General features: G+C 39.5%; 1 protein-coding gene across 7 annotated transcripts in view; it reads right to left on the reverse strand.

Moving 5' to 3' along the window:
* Window positions 1-20,634, reverse strand: part of TAFA5 (TAFA chemokine like family member 5) — a 415,267-nt gene that overhangs the window by 298,597 nt on the left and 96,036 nt on the right. For 4 of the 7 annotated variants that reach the window (XR_010027627.1, XM_063155443.1, XM_063155445.1 and 1 more), the window contains exon 2: window positions 16,142-16,228. The exons of 1 other annotated variant lie outside the window; for it this stretch is intronic. Coding sequence is in view for 5 of the 6 variants with exons in the window: in XM_063155443.1 (XP_063011513.1) it covers window positions 16,142-16,228 (87 nt within the window). In the remaining variant the exon portion in view is untranslated. Of the gene's footprint in view, window positions 1-5,850; window positions 6,122-16,141; window positions 16,229-20,634 lie in introns of those variants that run through there. 2 more of the 7 variants (XM_063155447.1, XM_063155448.1) reach the window with 2 other exon arrangements.

The raw sequence follows: 20,634 nt of genomic DNA on the forward strand, positions 1-20,634 counted from the left end.
GGGAGATTTATACCATCGATGGTGCAGTTCCCTGTGAAGACAGACAAGTCGTTCATATTAAACACCCAAAGTGAAAGACCATTTCAAAGCTTCCTCCCATGGGCAGAAAAACTGTCAGACTCCCCCTCTTGGTACATCCCAGCACAGCAGATGCACACAGAGAACATCTTTCCTGCCTCCCTGAAAAGAAAATGATTGAGAATTTTGTTTGCATTGCTTCCATTCACTGCTACACCTCTCTAATCCTATTGAAACAAACAAGCAAACAAAAAACAACGGACTGGAAACATAAAAAAATTTCAAATACAAAAATATTTTATCTCAAAGCAGGACCTCCTCTTATTTTTCTGCAGCTCCAATGTGCCACACACCATCACACAGCCACTGAACTGAGTCTTTATTCTATTTAGTTGCCATAAAACTATATCAAAAATGCAAAGAGAGATTGGATACCTTTCACATTTTCTTTCCTATGTAGCCCTTATTCAAGCATAGGGCTTTTCGACCACCAGTTCTGTTTCCTGGATGGGAAGACCAAACTTTCCACTTCTTCATTCTGTGCTTCCCTCTACGCTGATGTCCTGCACTGAAAATATCATTCTTGTCTGCCTCTTGACAGCACCCCTCCAAAAAGTGTATGGGAGACAGTAGAAAAAAATTATACTACAGTGCATTAAATGTAACAAACCCTTCAGCAAATTTGCAGCTGGGACACACCGTCCTCAACTCGGTTTTACTATATATAGGTAACATATGCAGCACATCTGGTATGCAAGGTATCTTACTGTTTTGAGACACAGGTAAAGCATAAAAGAGAAAACTGAAACAATGAAACAAAACAAAACCTTTTTTTCCTCCCACATTCTTAAAAGCAATTATCCTTCTGCATTTAACTGGTTCAATTTTTTTTTAATGTTTTAAAGATAGAAGAAAAATTAAAAGATAGCAATATTATCTGTCATACTAAGTCACATTCAAGTTCTTTCTAGGAAAAATTTGAGGGCCAAAGACTCAAAACATTTTAGAAGATAACAGCTCCTTTCCTCAAAAGGTTTTACACAGCAATAAACATTAGCAATACCAGCTTCCTCAAGCCATCAGGTTATATGAGCAGAAAGCTCTTTAAAAATCATCTTGGGTATACTGTCAGTAGACGTTTTCAAACATTAGCAGAAGAAGCAGCAGAGTTCTTCGGGGTTACACAGCTAAATAAAATATATGCCCTATTATTGTCAGTGTCAAAGCATTCATGCTAAAAACAAAAATATGCAAAAAGCTTTTTCTGTAGTTTTAGAGCAGGATAAAGTATTTAAATCTGTATAAAAAGTGACAGAAAAAAAGATATTAAGTATAAAACTTAGCCAGGTTATATTTTTCACTATTGTCACACTAATTTCTATAAAGAGAATTGACACAGAAGTGCCTACAAGTGTAACCAATAATTGCTAATTTTTGCCTGAGGAGAAAAAAAAAGGTAACTATGAAAAATTTGCTAAACAGATACCTTATTCATATACATAAGTATACAGTAAAGCTGCACAAATTATACTAAATTTTTGTTTATAGCCATAATCATCTGGTTATAAAAGAACCACTGGAATTCTCTTGTCTCAACTACTGCAATGTATCAACAGAAAATCAGAGCTTATTTTACAGAGCTTACTGAACATCTACCCAACAGATTAGGAATCTAGTTTTGAGATCTGAATATTCCAATCCTCTACACTTTAAGAAAGATTCTTGAGATTTAATCTGCTCCGGCTCAGTCTCTCTCCAAACAAAGCTAACATCAGCCAAATCTCCTAAACCATTCAAAACATCAACACACCTTTTGATAAATTAGACATTTCTATCCCCCAATGAGCTAGCAGGAAAGCTTTAAAGTATATCCAGAGCTGTAACACACCTTGGCTGCCATGTACACACACCCTCCCCAAGTTACTCCATAATTGCCCTACTTTCCATGAGACTCAAAGACACATTTGGAAACTGTATAACTGTATCCTTTACCTTTCCCCATCACTGCAGTGTCTGAATGGTTAAAACTCTCTCTACATGAAAGAGGTCCTTGTCAGGGGCAAAGGAGTTCCCACAATTGATGGAGTGTAACACCAACTCAAATGTTTTTAATTTCTCTTTGAATAAATGTGTTAAACAATATTAGATAATGAATCACCTAAAATCAGACGTGGGTAGTGAATAAACTTGGTTACTTTTCATTTTCAATAGTTATGCAAAAAAGTTTTAGATACTGAAATTTTAAACACTCTTTCATACTGATTGCAGCTGACTAGAGTATGTTAAACTGCTTTGCTTGAAGATCAGACAGGCATGGGACTGCAATTATATATCACAATACCCTTTTCTGGGTTCACAGCTCTATTCATCTTTTAGAAACACTGAAGGACAGATTGGACATAGGGGAACGGATTAGCCACAGGACGACCTGTATTTCCACACAAAAGCCTAAGTGTGGAAAAATGGCACCCTGTGTTACCCATTCTTCACTTCCTGAAAAAAACATATTCATGGAAATAGACATTTAAACAGCTCTTTCCCACTCATCTCAGAACAAGCGTTCATTGTTTCTCAACACCATTTATATGGTAGTAATGTAACGCTACTACCAAACTGCCTCAATCCACAAATGTATATAAAAATATTTAAGAATTAAGACAGGCCCACTTCAGCACAGGAACTAAAATGAAATCAACTTGAAAATTATGAAAAAAAATCTCAGTTGGCTATTGCAACATACAATCTCATATTTATGAATGGGACTGAACGAGGGTTTGGTTCTGGTATTAAGTTTCAGCTGGCTGTCATGGAAGTTCTACACACTGTAGCCACACAGTACAACTGAAATTATAAAAAATACAATGTGTTAATAGACCACCAGACCATAACCTACCACATAACATCAGTAATTCCAAGTGAGTAAAATGAAAATGAACACAGAAAAATATATATAGTAATTATGTAACTTTGAATGAAGGGAAGATTATGTCAGTTTTCTGTTAAAATCTAGCTCTGGAAAAATACCAGGCAGTAAATATTTTGAAAGATGCAAAAATTGAAAGAATATGCATTAATAAATCAGGCTTGAACTTTAATTAATTTTACATGTCATTCTTCTGAAATCAATTGTCTTGCATACGACAGAGGTGCCTGGTGTATGGACTTGTACCATCAACTTGTCTCAGGAGATAGGTGTCATCAGCTAATCTGATCAAGCTACTCAAACTGGTGGCTTATTTGAATGTTCTTTGGGACAACAGAAAATTATCCTTCTGCACAAGCAATAATAAAATTAACATGTCCAAGCATTTAACTTAGGAATTTGACCACACAGCTGAGTTACAAACAGCAAGCCTGTGTAGCTCATTAGGCTCCAATGGGAAATTAATCTTTTGGCCAGGAAATCAACAGTCTAACATCATGTGCAATGAGACATAGCATTCCTGACTTTTTATAAAATTATAATGTAAAGGGAAACTCTGGCATCAAAAAACTATTTCAAATCTTATGAAGGTAGTGAGGTAATCTCACATGTTTCCTTCCTTGTACATATTTACTTAATAAACAAATGTGGTAGGCATATGGTTAAATTATTTGCTAGTTCTTTCCTCACACTTTTTGTTTTCTTATTTAAAGTAACATAAAACATCAGGTTCAAAAATGGAAAAAAATGTAATAGTAAATCTTATTTTGCAAACTGCTTACAATATATAGTTTAAATCCAGTGTTATCTATTTCTCATTTTCTATATGCCTTCATTTATATATCTTATGCTTAAATAATTCACTTTTATTGGATATTAAAAGTTCTTCATTAAAAAAAAAAGCTCAGTCATACCATGCATATCTTCATTCAACTCCACCAAACTATTTCCTGTCTTTATTGAAACCACAGGGAGGAAGGAATACATACACTGCTGAAGTAATTGCATGGAAAGGGCCAAAATGCTATTGTGGAGATTAGCACCTGTCAAGAAAAGTCTGACAGCTGTCCCAATATATGCAATTTACAGTCACTATATAGTTTTCATTGCTAAAGAAAGCAGAAATGGTTCAGGAACAAATATAAACAAACTGATCCAATTAAGTTATCCAGCAAGCTAAAGAGCTTCAGTTTGCTGTCTGCAGTCCATATTAAAAATGGTTATAATTGCTACAAAAATGTTAAATGTGTTAAAAGTCCTTCAGGTACCGCCATGGGTTCTGCTTTCATTTGCTAGCTTTCTATTCCCACAAGGCAGGATGAAATATTTTAAGGGAAACAAAATGCTTCTTCTTTTGAGGATTTTTTACAGTAACACAGACCTCAAGCCCTAAAAGACCGAAGAAGAAAAAAAGCAGTATAAGGACAAATAGAGTAAAAAAATAGTCTGAAAGTCTGCAAAATCTCCTCAAAACAGGCCCTGTCAATAGACAGATACATAAAAATACAGTTGTCTGAGCATTTTAAAAGAATGTTAAATAAGTTACTATGTGGGAGGCATTGCACACAATGCAATTACAGCAAGGGTAGGTTTCTTAAAGGAGAAATCTTTAGCACTGGAGGTATCTGAATGATGTTCCTAAATTAACCAAACAGAGTTTGTTAATTTCAGAAAAAATATCTGTGAAAACATAAGAGTCTCATGCTTTGCTTAGCCTGACACCAAATTAAAATCAGTACTGATGCTTCAGAGGTTGCAAGGCGGTCACTTTGCCCAGCCTTGAGTGAAACTTTGTCCCAGTCACAAAAAAGTTTTTTCCCTCCTTTACACAGCCAGCACTCCAAGCTAAGCCTAGCTCCTTTTTCCTCTAGCTATACTCTCAACTGCAATGGTCAAAAAAGAAAAAATGGATTCACCAAAACCCCATATTGTTTTTATTTTAGTTAATACTGCTTAAAAAACAAGACTGGTCTTTCTCATACACCACAAAATATGTGTACATTTTTCTGGATTCACACTTGAATCTCAGACTAGAGTTTGCTATACAAGTAACAAATGGACTAGTTATTTTAGCAGTAGAAGAATAAAAGAAAATACTAATTTCCTGAGGAAAGAAAACAAAACAAAAAAAGGAGCAATACAAAGGTTACTCCCCAGGAAAAATCCCTCTACTCACTTAATCAAACATTTTTTTTCACCCAATTCAAGTAGGAAAAAAAAAAAAAAAAAGAAGATTAAAAAAAAAAAAAAAAAAAAAGGAAGGCCTGCCCGACAATTAAATTATTTTCTCCTAAAAATTGTAATCACAGTTTTCTGACCAGAAGGTGGAAAAAACAGGAGCCTTGAAGCCACGCAAAGGCCTTTTCCCGTTTCGGGGCAGTGAAGAGAAGGAAGACGCTGAATGCCCAGGATTTGCTCTGCCCTGCCCCTTCCATAGAACTTTAGTGCCATCTATTGAAAATGTACTGAATAAGGAAGAGGCAAAGGATGCCTATTGATTTGGTATAAAAATAAGACGTTTACTTGTTAAGGGGCTTTTTGGTTTATTAATATTCCCATGATGACTACTGTTCTGTGGTCATCTGATAGCAACAAATATTTTCTATACACTATACGTGCCCCATAAAGAAATGAGACGTCAGCTAAAACATCGAATATAAACATCATACAGATTTCATATATATATATATATTTATATACATATAATATATATACATTTAGCAAAGATGTAAGTCTAAGCCTACCTATTACCTAAAGCAACAAAACTGAGCAGGCTTTAACGGAAAGGAAAAATAGCGTGGAAGCACTGCTGTAAATAGAACATACTGGAAACAGTAAAAATAATTAAGGCACCTCGTAAAGATCTTAGTATTAAAGAACAGGATATGTAGACATGCACATACAATTACCTTCTTTAAGAAACTGTGAGTGGATGACAAATATAAGAAAACAGCAGATCGCTGCTCCTGCTAGTGCCCATAAAGCTTTCAAGAGCTGCATCTCGGTCTGAAACTCAGTAAATACCCAGAAAGTCACACAATGAATTTCCACAGCGATGCATCAACGCTTCCCTCTGTGCGCCAGGCGCGGCGGCTCCCGGCAGGGACCACGCTCCCGAGCAGGGCGGGCGAGCCCGGGGCTGCGGAGGAGGGGCCGGGGCTTCACACCCCGCGCGGGGGCAGCGGCAGCGCCGCGCTCTCCTCGCCGAGGCGGCCGGCGCGGGGCCCCATGAATCAGCGCTCCGTCTCCGCGGGAGCCGCGGCGAGCCGGCGGCGGGGGCAGGGAGCCGGCAGCGCCGGGCAGGGTTGCGCAACAGCGCCCGCTGCGCCGCGGGGGCGCGGGGCCGCCGCCGCCGCTCAGGGTGCGCCGCCGCCGGCCGGCGCGGGGCGCGCAGGGGCCGGGCCCTCCCCGCCGAGGCTCCGCGGGAGCCGCTGCAGCATCGCCGGGCTGCGGGTGCCGCTCGCTCGTCGGGCCGCTGCTCCGCTGCTCGCTGCCACGGCTCGGGGAGGAGAGAGCGAGCGGGGAGGGGAGGGAGCGGGAGGGAGGGATCTCTCTTTACTGCAACTTCTCCCGGCTGGCGGCAATTTGTTGCACCCCCTTCCTCCTCCCCCGGCTCGGAGATGCTCTCCAGTGCGGGTGCGAGGGGCGGGAGGGAAGTCAGTTCAGCCCGCCGTCCCTGGCAAACGCGGGGCCGCTCGGGGGCTCTCGCACAGATCGCTGGTCTGCCTTCGGGCTCGCACCTCCGCCGCCGGGGCTCCTCGTCTCCCGGCCCCGAGAGGTGCCCCCGGCGCCGTGGCTGGCCCCGCTCCCTCGCCCGCCGTCCGCCCGCGAGGTCGACCCCGTCCCGGGGCCGCGCCCCGGCGGTGGCACCGCAGCGCGCCCTCCGAGCAGCCGCGCCGGGCTACGGCGGGCTCCCTCAGTCTACAGGTTGATGCCTCTGCTGCAGCAATCCCCGCGGAAAACAGGAGCGCAAATGAAAGAATCTAATAAATCAGCGTGAGAAAAAAAGGAAAAAAAAAAAAAAGAAAAAAGAAAAAACACAGCCTACAATAAAAAAAAAAAAACCCCAAAACCCGGAACACCAAGGCTGTGATTTTGCTGCCGCCCTCCCACTCCAGGGGAAGGAGCCTGCCGCGGCCGCGGCTGCCGTAGAGCAGCCGGGCGGGGGGGGCGGGCAGGCCGGGGCGGTGCTGCGATGCGGGGCCGCTCCGCGGGGACTGCGCGCTCGATGGGACGCGGTGTCGCCGCGGGCAGCGACAGGCGCGGCGCTCCGCACCCGGGGCCCGCCCCGACGGCCGGGGCTGCCGGCCAGGGCTCCGAGCTCGGTGCGCACGGGCGGCTCGGCTCGGCGGTGCGGGGCAGGGCAGGGTTAACAGCCGCATACCGAAACGCTGCCGGCCGTACAGGGGGGCCGCCCGAGCCGCGCTCCCTCCCGGGGCCCTCTGCCCGCGCACGCTCCGCGCCTCTCGTGTTCAAACGCCGCGCAACCTCCGCCGTGCAGGCGTGTCCCGCAGCGCGGCCGGCGCTGCCCCGCGGGCGGAGCGCGGAGCGGAACGCGGGCAGGGAGCGGGGCTCGGCGGCGCAGGGCAGGTGCGGTTCGCTGCCCGCGGAGCCTGCGGGCACAGGGCTGGCGGCCAGAGCGGGCTCGGCACGGAGGGACGGTGCCACGGCCGGCACGGCGGACGGGCCCCCGCCGTGCGCTCCGCCACACGCCGCAAGTTGCGGGGCTGCTCGGGCTGGCCGTAGGCTCAGTGCACAACAGTGACAAGCACGGTCACGCACCGACGGCCAGGGAGCTACCCCGGCTTCTCCGGGACAGACATCCGTAGTTTTGGAGGTTTAAACCAAGTCAGGGAATACTTGACCGCTGAGAGCTTTGTTTTCATAGCATCTTGGTTACATCTGCATTTATGATGTGGATTGCTGTTTTGGTTTTTTGGTTTATTGTTTGTTTTGGGTTTTTGGTTTTTGGTTTTTGGTTTTTTTGGTTTTTTTTTGTTTTGTTTTGGTTTGCTTTTTTGGGTTTTTTTATATTTAATATTTAAATATTTGCTTAATTTTAAGAAACCAGGAAAGGGTTCCTAGATATTTGAAAGGACAGATTAATAAAAGATCAGTATTTTTATTGGGCAAACATCTCCCATGCTGTTGATGATGTGTCTTAAACTCATCCCTATGCCTTTTCGTTTTTCACAGATAGCTCAGAGAAACATTAAAAACAACCATCTTTTGAATTTTAAACTTCACACAAATCCCTATAAACCCATGTATTGCATTTACTATATTTGAAGATTACAGCAATGCAATGTTAAAGCAATGTCATAGCTACACTAGAGGAATTCCACTGTAAATCTTTCATTCCAAAATGTACACTTTGGTGAGAAATTTGCCATGCTTGGGCACAGTTCAAGTTGTGTTTTGTTTGTTTATTTGTCTTCTGGGTGAAAGAAAAAAGTGTCAAGTAGCTAAAGAAAATTCACACATTTTATACTTAGGCAAACAAATCTCTCTCCCCCCCTGCCCCCCACCGACATACCAGCTTTAAAATCCACAGGTAACTTTAAAATCCATAGGATTTTAAAAGTGTCAAACTTCAGAGTTTACACAGTCCACAGTAAGTATCTTTTAGTCTGAAAACATTTAGAGAAAAATCCTCTGAAAAGTTTTACTCATTGCTTTCTTTTTTAACTAAAAGCACATGAAGATCCACTGTCAATGGGTCAGAACCCTCAACAGCATGTTCCTTGCTCTTTTTGAGGTGCAAGATGGTGCTTTCTCTCATTTTAAACTAGTCTTCTCTGAGCTTCTGAATTAGACAAATACGCCTGGGTTTCTGTGGCCTTTAGGTCAGACCCTTCATAAACAAAATATCAGAACATGGCGTTGTGTTCCCTGGCCACAGCAGAGTCACTCTACTTGCACACTAGTGGAAGTGGGAGCAAATCTGGTTCAGCACTCACTGTACGGACACATTTAGTCTCATAGCAACAAAGAACTCCAGAAGACTTCCCATTTGAGAGGACAGTGGTACCTGGCAACGCCACTTGCTGTACTACATATGGTTCACTCTCAGTTTTGTGTCTTCTAAATAGCTTTGGACTTTTCAAACAGGGTGAGTCCTAGTCAAAAATATCCATCTTCAATTTCTTTACTTGTTACCTGCATAAAGATTTATAAAATATTAAAGATAACTCAAGTTACCCATGTAGACTTTTCAGGAAGACTTTTCTGAATAAATTCCACTGATAAAAATTCCCCCTTATCTTTCAGCCGATTAAGATTTGCATCCCCAACCAATGGAATAACACCTGTCAAACGACTTCTAAACCGCTTAGGCCATAACAGATTTGCAGACCTATCTCTGCATTTCCAGGTTTTGTGCTGACCCCATTCATCTCCAGCAATACAGAGGCAAAGAGCTGTGATCCTAGCAGTAGCTCTTTCTAGGGAACCACTCCACAGGGGTTTTCCCCATTGTCTTTTCAAGCTGAAGGAGCAATGCTCAGCACCTGAAAGCTGGTAAAGGATGGTGATGGCATTGGCAGACATTTCTGATATAGAAGGCTTTTGCAGCTGGGAAGAGAAGTAAGGAATACATTTTCCTGGTGATCAGGGAGCAAGAACAAATCTGTAAGACATAGAAGATCTTCTGAGATCTTACAAGAAAGCAGCAGAAAAATAAGTGCATAATTTTCAAATGTGTGTTCTCTTTTGGAATTAGAGCTCATTTTTTCTTTTTACAAAAAATTCAGTTGAGTTCTACAGAATTACTAAAACTGGAACTCAGTAGCAAAAACAGCAGCCTTTGCTCAAGTATAGAGACTTGAAAAAATTATCCATACTCGGCATTTAATTTTGTGAAAAGATTCTACCAGAATCTGTAAGATTTATTCTTCACTACTGAGATATTTTATAAATAAAGATGTGCTAAAATTCCTGGAAAACAATCATGATCAGATTGTATTCCACATACCTAGAAATAAAGTCCTACTATTTCCAGCTGTGTCAAATGCCTTTTGCATAACCATTTTTTTCCTGTTCATGCAATAAACCCCCAAATTATGCATGGCCAATGCAGATCTAAATGCAGGAGCACAAGATGTGACGTTAGCCTATTTTAAGTAATGAATTTGGAAACTACTTCTGGCTTTGGAAAAAAAAAATAAAGAAGACAATAGCTATTATTAGGTTATCTAGACCAAACTTTTGCCAATGCCCACTGGATTTCATTTTTGTTACTTTTGAGTTACTCGGGCAATAGTCTGTCACCAGCCACTTGAGGTGATTATTCCAGCCCAGTGGTTCTCTCAGCTGGAATGTTTCTTTTGATGCTAAGTTTAACATTTTATTTTGTTGAAATTCACCCAGTTCATCTTTCACATAAGCCTGCAGTAGCATAATAAATCCTTTTCCATTTTGAATCTAACCAGAATATAAGATATATTGAATATATAGGAATGAGTACAGACAATTATATTTCCACCAATTAGTTTTAGCAGCATTTAAGCATTTTTTCCCCTCTTCTTTTCTCTGCATACCAATGGCTGGCTGGCATTTCTTTACTTTTGAGCTAGGCACAACTACAGCAGTCCTCAAAATTTTATGCCTGGTCTTCAGCTGATGCTGGGTAACTGCCACTGAAGTAGAAATTAACATCTAAAGAGATGCTATTGATCTCTGGTTTGTGACATGATGCAGCTACCAGAGGAATCACAAATACATTTGATTATCTCTTTCCATGAACACCTAAAATTTTCATTTTTTTCCCTTGACTTACCAGAGTAGGTGATACTTAATATATCTTTAATATTTTTGACAGATTATATGCTGCTTCCTGTCCTGTCTCCTAGTGGCATATTCATAAAAGGGATAGCACAGCATGGTTAATTTAGAATTACTACTGTGTAATCTCCTTGCTAACAGTGCGTGTTTACTTAGAACTTTTGACAGTTTAGGGGTTTTTTTAAAATAATTTTGCTTAATTTTGCTTCTCAGTGGCATTATTTTACTGTTCATGTCTTCTTCCTACCATCTTACTGGCTTTCCATTCACATATGATTTTCTTCCTCTTTTCTGTTTATAAAGATTTGGGCCAGCAGCTGATGCCATGTAGACAGTTTTCCACTGGGAACTCACTGAACATTCTCCCACACAGCAGTCACCATTTGGCAACAGCTTTTGGCCACTACCAAAAAAGGAGCTAAGTTAGAGGTCCTGCGAGACCACTCTGATCCCTTGAACCCCTGAATTCTCCCAAAACACATATCTGAAATCACACAGTGCTCCAGCACAGGCACTATGTGCAAGTGTAGTGTGCTAGGTTTGCTCATGGAGGCCCCCAGAGCCCTGAGGCCTGGCCACATTGCTATTCTGTAGTGCTCACACCATCGCTGCCAGGGCGGTTGGTTCCAGGGGAAGGAAAAAAGGGAAGAAACTCCAGAAATTCACCATTTTGTTCTGTGTCTTCCAAAGCCCCGTCGAGTCTGTGCCACGGCATCGGTGCGAGAAGCAGCCGGGGGAACGGAACAGCAGAGCCTGAGCTGAGCCCAAGCTGAGCCAAGCCTGGGCTGGGCAGGCAGGAGCTGAGCCAAGCATTGCTGGCCACAGTCAACCCCAGCAGCGCAGAAAGCAGGCAGCATGATGGAGAGGATTTTGGGGGTTTGTCCATCATTGTTTTTCATTGTCTCAGGCTCAGGGATGGGCAATGCTGGCTGTGGAGTGTCCGCCACCTTGCCTTAGTCTCAAGAATAATTGTGAGCTGCTGCCAAGCTGCAGGAACATTCTCCATCTTGTCTTTGTCTCAGCAGCCATGTGGAACTAAACTGAGGTGGTAGTGAACACCCTTTGTGTGTAAAGAACCATCTCTTCCAAATACTTTTGTTATTAATATTGCTGCTGCTACTGCACATTTCTTAAGCCACTGCTCTTTGCTTTCAGTAAATCGTTGTCTCAACCCACAGTCTGTTTTTCTCCCTCTCTCACCAGATGGGGGCTGGAGAAAGGGGAGTGGCTTATTTGAGGTTTAATTATCAGCAGGTGTTAGGCCACCACATGCAGTCAAACACTGCTACCATATTCCTTCATCCATACTGGATCATCATCCTCACATCTGCCTACCAAGAAATCTCCCCTTATATAAATCAAATCTTTAAGCAGTTCAGTTCTGAAATGTTCCTTTTGTCCTCTCTCATTTTGCTTTATATGCTCCACCTGTTACAGGGAGCACCTCAATTTGCAGAAGCTGCTCTGACACATTTAACAGCACAATTATAGATGACTTGGTAACCACCCATTGACTAAAAATAACCTAGCAACTGAAGACACACTTGGGTATTTATACTTAGATATCCCAGAGGAACCCTTCACAGCTCCTGTAGCTGGGGAAAACATATGTATCTCACCAAATGCAGTAGGCTAGGAATCCTCAGGGGTGGGGGCGGAGGGACGTAGGGGAAGTGATAACATTGCACAGCTGAAAGATTTTCCAGACAACACTCTGCCAGCTAATCCAACTCCTATCCAACTAGCTCTGCAATTAAGGTTTCCTACTGAGAACAACGACAGCATTATGACCTGGGGAATTTTCTACACAAAAAACCTCTTTGCATCTGGGATTGAAAAATTTAGAGCCTTGAAATCCAGCTCGTACACTGATGGTATTTGCCACCATTACAGATCCTAAGGAACTCTAATGCCAGTATGCATATGAGAAAATACGTGAGCTGTGATGAATGAAGTGCCAATGAGGAGGGAGACAGGCAGCATATCTTCTGTGAAGAATCTGCAGTTCTGAAACTCATTCTTGCCTTCCAAAGTATGGATTATTTTATTTTTTAAATTCAAGATGTACCAAGTTGTCATACAACCTGTTCAGAAAGAAATATTCTGATGTCTTAAGAAAGTCATGATTTAATTTCTATTATACATTATTACATATGCTATGGCTGCCTGTGGCTAGTTTTATATTTGAGCAGAAGAAGAAACTTGGAATTTAATGGAAAGAACCCCGTGTATCTTAATGGAGAACTTGTATTACTGCACAAGTGTCTGCCCATCCTTTTTCTGCTTCTTGTTTTTTTTCTTGTTTATCTATGGCCTTCATCCATTCCTGTCTTCAAACTGTGCTTTTATTCACCCTAAATAGTTAGCAGACTACAGCAACAAAGAGAACTACTAATCTCAAAGAGAGACTGGACAAGGTCTTAAGGACCTTTCTATCTGCCTTCCATTTTAAGATTATTGTCTTGAAATGAAAATGAAGTTTTCAAGATGAGGTTGGGTGGGGCTTTGAACAACATGATGTAGTGAAAGATGTCCCTAACCATGGCAGAGAGCTTGTACTAGTGATCTTTGGAAGTCTCTCCCAACGCAAACCATTCTGTGAGTTTATGATAATTCAGAGAGAGCATCAAACTCTTGAAACTCACAGTTAAGACTGTGCAAGGCATTGGCTCAAACATTCCAATGACTGTAGGGCTATTCACAAAAATCTCAATTAAACTCAGAGGGCTATTCTTGATATTTTTACTTTTTATATATTTTAAGATCATCTGGACTTTTAAACACTTCTTGAATTAAAGTGTTCAGTCTTATTTTCAGGAAACTTATTTGTATTTTAACTGTGATGATTAACCACATGCAATTAAGGGAATGTGGTTATGATCTATGTTTCCAGCATCAATTCTTGAGGGTCTAGCTTAAAAACCCACAACTAAAATGCTGCAACATGCAGGGAGTAAGTTCTTAATCGAGAATGAGACCCACAGAGAAAGCCAGGCTGAATACACACAAACTATATGAGCCGTGTCACAGCAAGCCTTTATAGAATGGCCAAGAGCAGTGTTGCATGGAAAAGTGAATAAGCACACAGATTTGTAATGTCTGCTGTTTTCCTCCATCTTAGTGGAGGGGGAAAATGAAAAAAAAACAAAAACAATTCTACGGAAATGAATTCTGCTATACAAACTCATACTCACTGGCAACTTAAGCAATGAACTCTTTGACCTGTAGTTTTAACTTTAACCAGAGAACCTCCTTTGCATTTCTTTAGATTTTGACTTTCCACATTTTTCAAAATCTGAATGTTACAAAAATTGATCAGGAGCTGAAGTTAGGCCACTTGAATTCTTTCCATTAGCAATTCTTATTGTAGTATGTATAAAAGGGAGCTGCAGCAAAAGTGGTGCATATCCTGAACACCACCAGGCTCCTCCACAGTAAGGTAGAACGGGTTCTGAACATACAGGGAAGAGACAACTGACTCTGATATTTGAGCACATTGGGTGATACTACTGAGAGAAGTAATCTTTGGTTGCTATTAAGCTGGTGAAGGGGAAACAAATATTTTTTCAGACAAATGTTAAGTGCAGATGGTTTAAAATTATTCAAAACCTTAAATAAACAGTTAAAATTTTTACATGCACAGAATTAACAATTATTACATTTTACGTATAAATAAAAATGGGTTTACCACTATGGCACTCTTTAACCTAATAATTCTCGTGTTTTCAAGAGATTAGCAGACTATGACATTAAAAGAGAGAATTTTATAAAAGTTTCTTCTGGGTCTGTATTCAGGAATAAGTAAAGGTGAAGTGGTTGTTAAATATAAATCTTTAATCTGAGTATAGAAATTTGTTTGTCATTCTGAAATATAAAACAATAATTTTACAAGCCATTCATGTATAATATAGTCCACTTGATAGTAAAGAAAAAGTATTAGTGAATCTCTAGCTATTATTAAATGTGGCCAGTTAATACTAAATGGTATAAGACATTTTTTTTTTTCAGTTGGAAGAAATTGTATTATTGAAAGGTAATCTCAGGTTTATTACTGGACTCTGTGGAATTAACACACTGGAGGCCTCTGTATTTACACCTGGGTAGGATAATGGCAGGAACTGTAGATTAATAGAACTTTCTCTTGCATGCCACAACCTATTCATTATTTGCTTGTCTGTTTGTTTTTGTAGGAAATTTACTTCTATCAGGAGTCCTATAACTCACTGTATTTGAGAAAGTAGCCACTGCGTAGAACCTTTTTCACAAAACCTTTTTCACAAAACCTAAACATACTTTAAGTGCCAAACAAACTCTTTGATTTTGTTTTAAATCATGCTGTTCTAATAGGAAACATTTCTGCATGCTTACATTATTTTGAAATAGAAAGCTTTAATTACATCATGAAATGGAGCATCTTGGATTTTTGGCATTTAACAAAAAAAACAGTACTAAAATATGACCCCTGGGTCATGGGGCAGTGACAGTGCACAGCCTGAACTAACTTCTGTAAAAATCATGGATATTACAGTATCGTAGCTGATTCAGCTGCATTTCAGCCAAAGCATTACAAAGAGCATTATACAAACATTGTAAGAAATAACACATCCTTCTCTACAGTAGAATATACTCTCTCCTTGGACACTGCTTAACCTTAAACAGAGAAGGAATAGAGTGCCAAGTCCTGGAGGTTTTAGCATCACACCTGTGCTGGAATGTCTCAATCATCATCATACTCATTTTCAGGCTTTTAAACAAGAGATAAAAAGCTTTCTCTGATTTCTTAGAGTACACTCAGTGAAAGTCCCACATCAGCAGCCTATGTACTCCACAGGTGAAAGTTCACAAGCCCTTTTCAGTTGTCTGTACATAAATAAAAGGGGAGATGAGTCATGATAACTAATTGTTCCTGACTGAATAGGGGTGTGCAAGGTAATATATAGATAGTAAGGATGATACAGGCATTACAGCTTGAATTGAGTATAAATCTTAAACTAGCAGATTGGTTAAGACATGCCTGCAGAATCAGCTTTGACCTTAAAGTCACAATAAAAATCTGTCTTATTTACCACACCAGTGTACTAATATACAGGGGTAATAGTTATTAGATTAGCATAATATTATACATTGAATGGCTACTATATTTAAAGTAGACCTATCAGAAGTGGGCAATGATGAATTGAAGTTTTATGCATGAATTACCACATACAGATTAGATACTGTATTAATTTTTTAAAATGCTTGTTACCATTTTTTTAAAGAAAAATATTTATTTTGTTTCGTTTAACATTTCAGAGGGAACTGAAGTCTATTCTGTCAGTAAACAACAGAATAATAGGTCAGTAACACAGTTTATAAACTCTGCTCTCAATCCATGCCATAGTGCTTTGAGAATGTGTCAACACTCAGTGATTTCCTTACCCAGCTCAAAAGCATCTTGGAGGCACCCCGGGCAATGTCTCATATACAGCCATTGAGGGTTATCCGCTCCAAAATAGCTGTTATAATCTGAATGGAAGAACCATAAATGATTCAATTGAAATCATGCCTGAAAATGCAAAAGGAAACGAACACAGAACAAGCCATAACATTAGTGGGTCTAACAGTGTGCACACCTGAAGGTCTAGAGTTGAAGACTTTGGTGTTTCCCTTGCAGTCATCCTACTCTATGAGAAAGCTAATTCAAGATGCTGAGAACAGTACTTACAAAATTGACCTTTACTGTTGGTTAGAAGAGTTATTTTGCACCATTTCAGATGTAAACAAAAACATCCAGTCACCTCTGACACAACTGAAGCTTGGTAGAGGCTCTCTCCCCACCTTCTTTTCTCTTTGAAAGACTTTAAGTGTTTATATCTCTCCTATGAAGTAGTTATAGTATAGTACATAGCACCTACCTAGTCATAGCCTTCAAAGTAAAACTGTTTTAAATAAAAACATACAGGCTAAATACTGGATCCAAGTGATTTTTTTTTTTAATTTTATGAAGAAATTTGATTGGAATTCTTTTTTTCCAACAGAAAACTAATTGAATTCTATACTGTCAGACCAGATGGAATTCCCAAAACACATGACAATTGCTTCTATAATCGAGGGACTAGTAAAAAGCAGTATAATTAGTAAAATAATTGTTATGGTTAAAAAGGCCATCTTGGATTTATTTTGAATGACAACTACTTTTTAAATTGTTTTTTCTTTGCCTACACATAACAAATCTTTATTTTCTTCCATTAGGAACCATAAGGTTTTAAAATACTTTGTTTTCAAAATCACTTCAGAGCAATAAATGGGGGGATATAAGAAGCAGGTGTGTGCTTTATGTAGTAAACTGAAATATCAAATAGTATGAGCAAGATAACATCTAATTGTATATTAAGTATCCCCTGAGGGATCAGCAAGGCGATCTGCAAGTAATCAGAAGTTATTTGGTTGAAGTAAACATGTGCAACTGGCATCAATCCTAAAGACATTCCAAAGGTATGAAGATCTTTATCAATCATGTCCTATCAAAATGTATAGAATCCCTATACGACCAATGACCTCCTTTTGTGAGAAATAGCTGCAATTTACTTTGCCAAAAGAGAAAGGCCTTACTCTTACCAGATTATGTACCCTGCTGCTTCTCATACAGAAAAGCATTCTCAAGAAGGCAGTCCTTAAAAAAAGAGGAATACAGTAACAGTTCCATTACTTTTTACTGTTTTATTTTCTCTTTCCAGGTATACTACCAAATATGTGTCATCTTCTTTCTGACAGACACAACATAGAACAAAAATACTTTAACAGAAATTTGAATTTTCCATTGTTAGTGGTGATACTTTTTAATTGGTTGACTGTCAGAACTGAGTTTTGAAAACAGGTATCCTTTCTTTTAGTTTTTTTTTTCCACACTACAATAATCTTTAGCATCCCAATTATTTTTATGTTATTCGTACCATGTCTTAAAGAGGATTAATTTGACACAAAATATAAAATATTTCCTATTTTTTTGAGAAGATAAAAATATTCCTTTGAGTCACAGTTTTCCTGAATATTTTGGTAGATATTTTAGTGTTGCTGCACTATGACAAAGTATTTTTACAGGAAATTTCTGATAACAATGGATTTTACTAAAATAATGTTCAATAACCAGAGACATGAATAAACCAAAAATTGAAAAGGTGTTAGAGTGTACAACTACTGAGACAAAATACTGGCCCACTAACAATTGTGAAATGAAGCTTCCTCTCTTGACTTCATTGATAATTTTTTCTCTAATCATGCATCAATTTGAATTACAGAACCTTGAATTCTGATTAAGAATAAGGTCCTGCATTTATGGAAAAACTGAAAGACAAGATGGTACTGAGTGTTTTGCTAAATCCAGAAAATAAGAACACATGGCACTGGGAGCAGCCTGATGGTTGTGAATTCAAGTGAAGATTGGGAGTTGATTCTTGTGGCTCCTTTTGTGGTAAGCTTTTACAAGACTGCAATGGTATATTCTTTTATTTTATACTTCCTCTATCCAGAATAGTGTATGTTATGTATGTGCATAATAGAGGACATCAACCCTATTCAATCCCCAATACTCAGAGAGAAAAGGAAAAGAAAAATTACAAAGCTCTTCTCTCTTGCATTGTGAGGAAAGCCTCAACCATAGCAGAATATAATACTCATCTTGAGAAGCATTTACACTGTCACTCTTATGGGAATGTTATTAAAAGCAATTCTATTCACTGCATATTCAAACAACAATAGTGGAGGGATGGACTTCATGGCAAGAAAGCAACCTCATGAACCTCAGCCTGAATGAGGCCTGTTCTTTTGTATGTTTACATCTTCTATTTAAGTGCAATTAACTGAATTCCTACAGTTCAATACTTTTCAAGACCATGTCAATTCTCCACATTTAATGCAGTAGGAAAGGACATAGTATGTGCCCACCATTGGGACATTTACAGAGTCTCTGTATCTTCTAATGATAATTTCATAAGCATTTTTGTTGCACTCAACCACTAAATTAGAAAGCTTTGCATGGAAGCACAACAGATATCTGTTTTTCTGAGCATCAAAAGTTGCAGAGCCCTCTTCATTGTCCTTACTGACAGCTCACATTCTTCCAAATCTCTTCCTTGTGCAGTGTGTCTGCTGCTACTACTGTCTACAAATAAGAACAAAATAAGCCCTAGTTTGGAAATCTCTCACCAAGTCCTTTCCAAAAGCCTTGGGAATATTGTATACTCTTTTTTGTTCCTTGATGCTTATGTCCTGAGCCCCACATTCAGATTTTAACACTGACCAGCATTCAGCCAGGAAATTTAAAATGAAGTTATAGTGGCTTACCAATTTACCTCCCATGAGCACCTTGTTAGCCTGGTGTAACTGTGTGGTGTGTCTGAAGTCACACATGTGAGTGAAGGTTATTTCAGAAAGAAAGGACAGACTGAAAGAACAGCCTATATCCACATGGAAAAAGTAGAGTAGACATTTGAGCAAACTGTTTAACTTTAAAGGCAATTAGGCAATGAAATTACTTGCCTGAGGAAGTAGTTTAGACAATGTAATGAGAAGTGCTTAAAATAGAATAAACTGTTTGCAAGACAGATACAGATGTAAATAATCCTCCATGTTTTGAGCTAGATGAATCAGGAGAGGTATCTTTTCTATTCAAATGTCTGACTAAAAATGGTATTCTCTTTCTTTGCGAACAGCTTTCCAACTTATGACTGTTTACACCTGTTCTGAATACTAAAGTGAAACTGCACACCAAAATGCAGTTTAACCTCACTGTATCATTATAAAGTGCATTTATTCATAACAAGCATCTATGAAAAACTTCCAACAAAAAAGTCCTTAGTCAGGGAGATGCACATTGTTGCAAAAATGGATTGTTTCTCTAAGTGCTTATATGGCCTCATTGCTATAGCATCCAAGTGCCTTACAAACATTAATGAATGTATTCTCACAACACCCCTGGGAGATAGAGATAGTATTATTAGCTAATGCACAAAGAGTAGCTTGTCCAAAGTCACACAGAAAGTCTGTGGCACAGCCAAGACTCAAAACTGTGATTTCCTGCCCACTGCTGTAACCATGACTATATTCTCCTATCCATATACAGCATTTCAAAATTTGTTACATATAACCTCAGGTCTTTACACAATAAGCCTTTCTGTTCAGCTGCAGATCCAACCACTGACGTAATAAAGAAAAATAACTTTGTTATCTGGAAGCTTCATTACAGCAACAAATTTGCAGGTTACTCAAACAATGACAGTTATATGGACCATAACTGGTACTGATATATGAGAGCAATGAAAGAGAATTCCCTGATCATCACATTCAGAACAGAAGGCATCATATCCAGAACATGACTTTGATACCTAAATATTTTCCTTCAGATAATGTACATTATACAGAGAAGTCTTGTTTTGAGAACAAAGGGAAGAAAAAAAAAAAAAAAAAAAGAAAGGCTTGCTGTATTCCCCAAATAGTTTCTTGTAGGTAAACTATTCTGCAATAAAAGGACACACACTGTATTTCTAGTTGTAATGAGGTCAGATCTGGAGGGACAACTGCAGTAAGTGTATTTACACCTGAATATCAGAGAAGAGAATATGGCATATATTTGATATTATTATCATGTAAATATATGATATTGAGACATAGATAGATAGATAGATAGATAGATAGATAGATAGATAGATAGATAGATAGATAGATAGATAGATAGATAGATAGATAGATAGAAAGAATAGTTTTGCAGTCATTTAATGGATTCATAGATCTGAACAAATGATAACAGGATTACTCTAAATTAGGAACACAGCAATTTGTCTTTTATTTTGGCAAAGGGGAAGCACAGACATTAAATTTTTTTTCTCAAGTGCCAAACAATTAAAAAAGAGAAAATTGTGGACAACTGCATAAAT

This window comes from Melospiza melodia, chromosome 4, assembly GCF_035770615.1.
Source record: "Melospiza melodia melodia isolate bMelMel2 chromosome 4, bMelMel2.pri, whole genome shotgun sequence".
Classification (NCBI taxonomy): Eukaryota; Metazoa; Chordata; class Aves; order Passeriformes; family Passerellidae; genus Melospiza; species Melospiza melodia.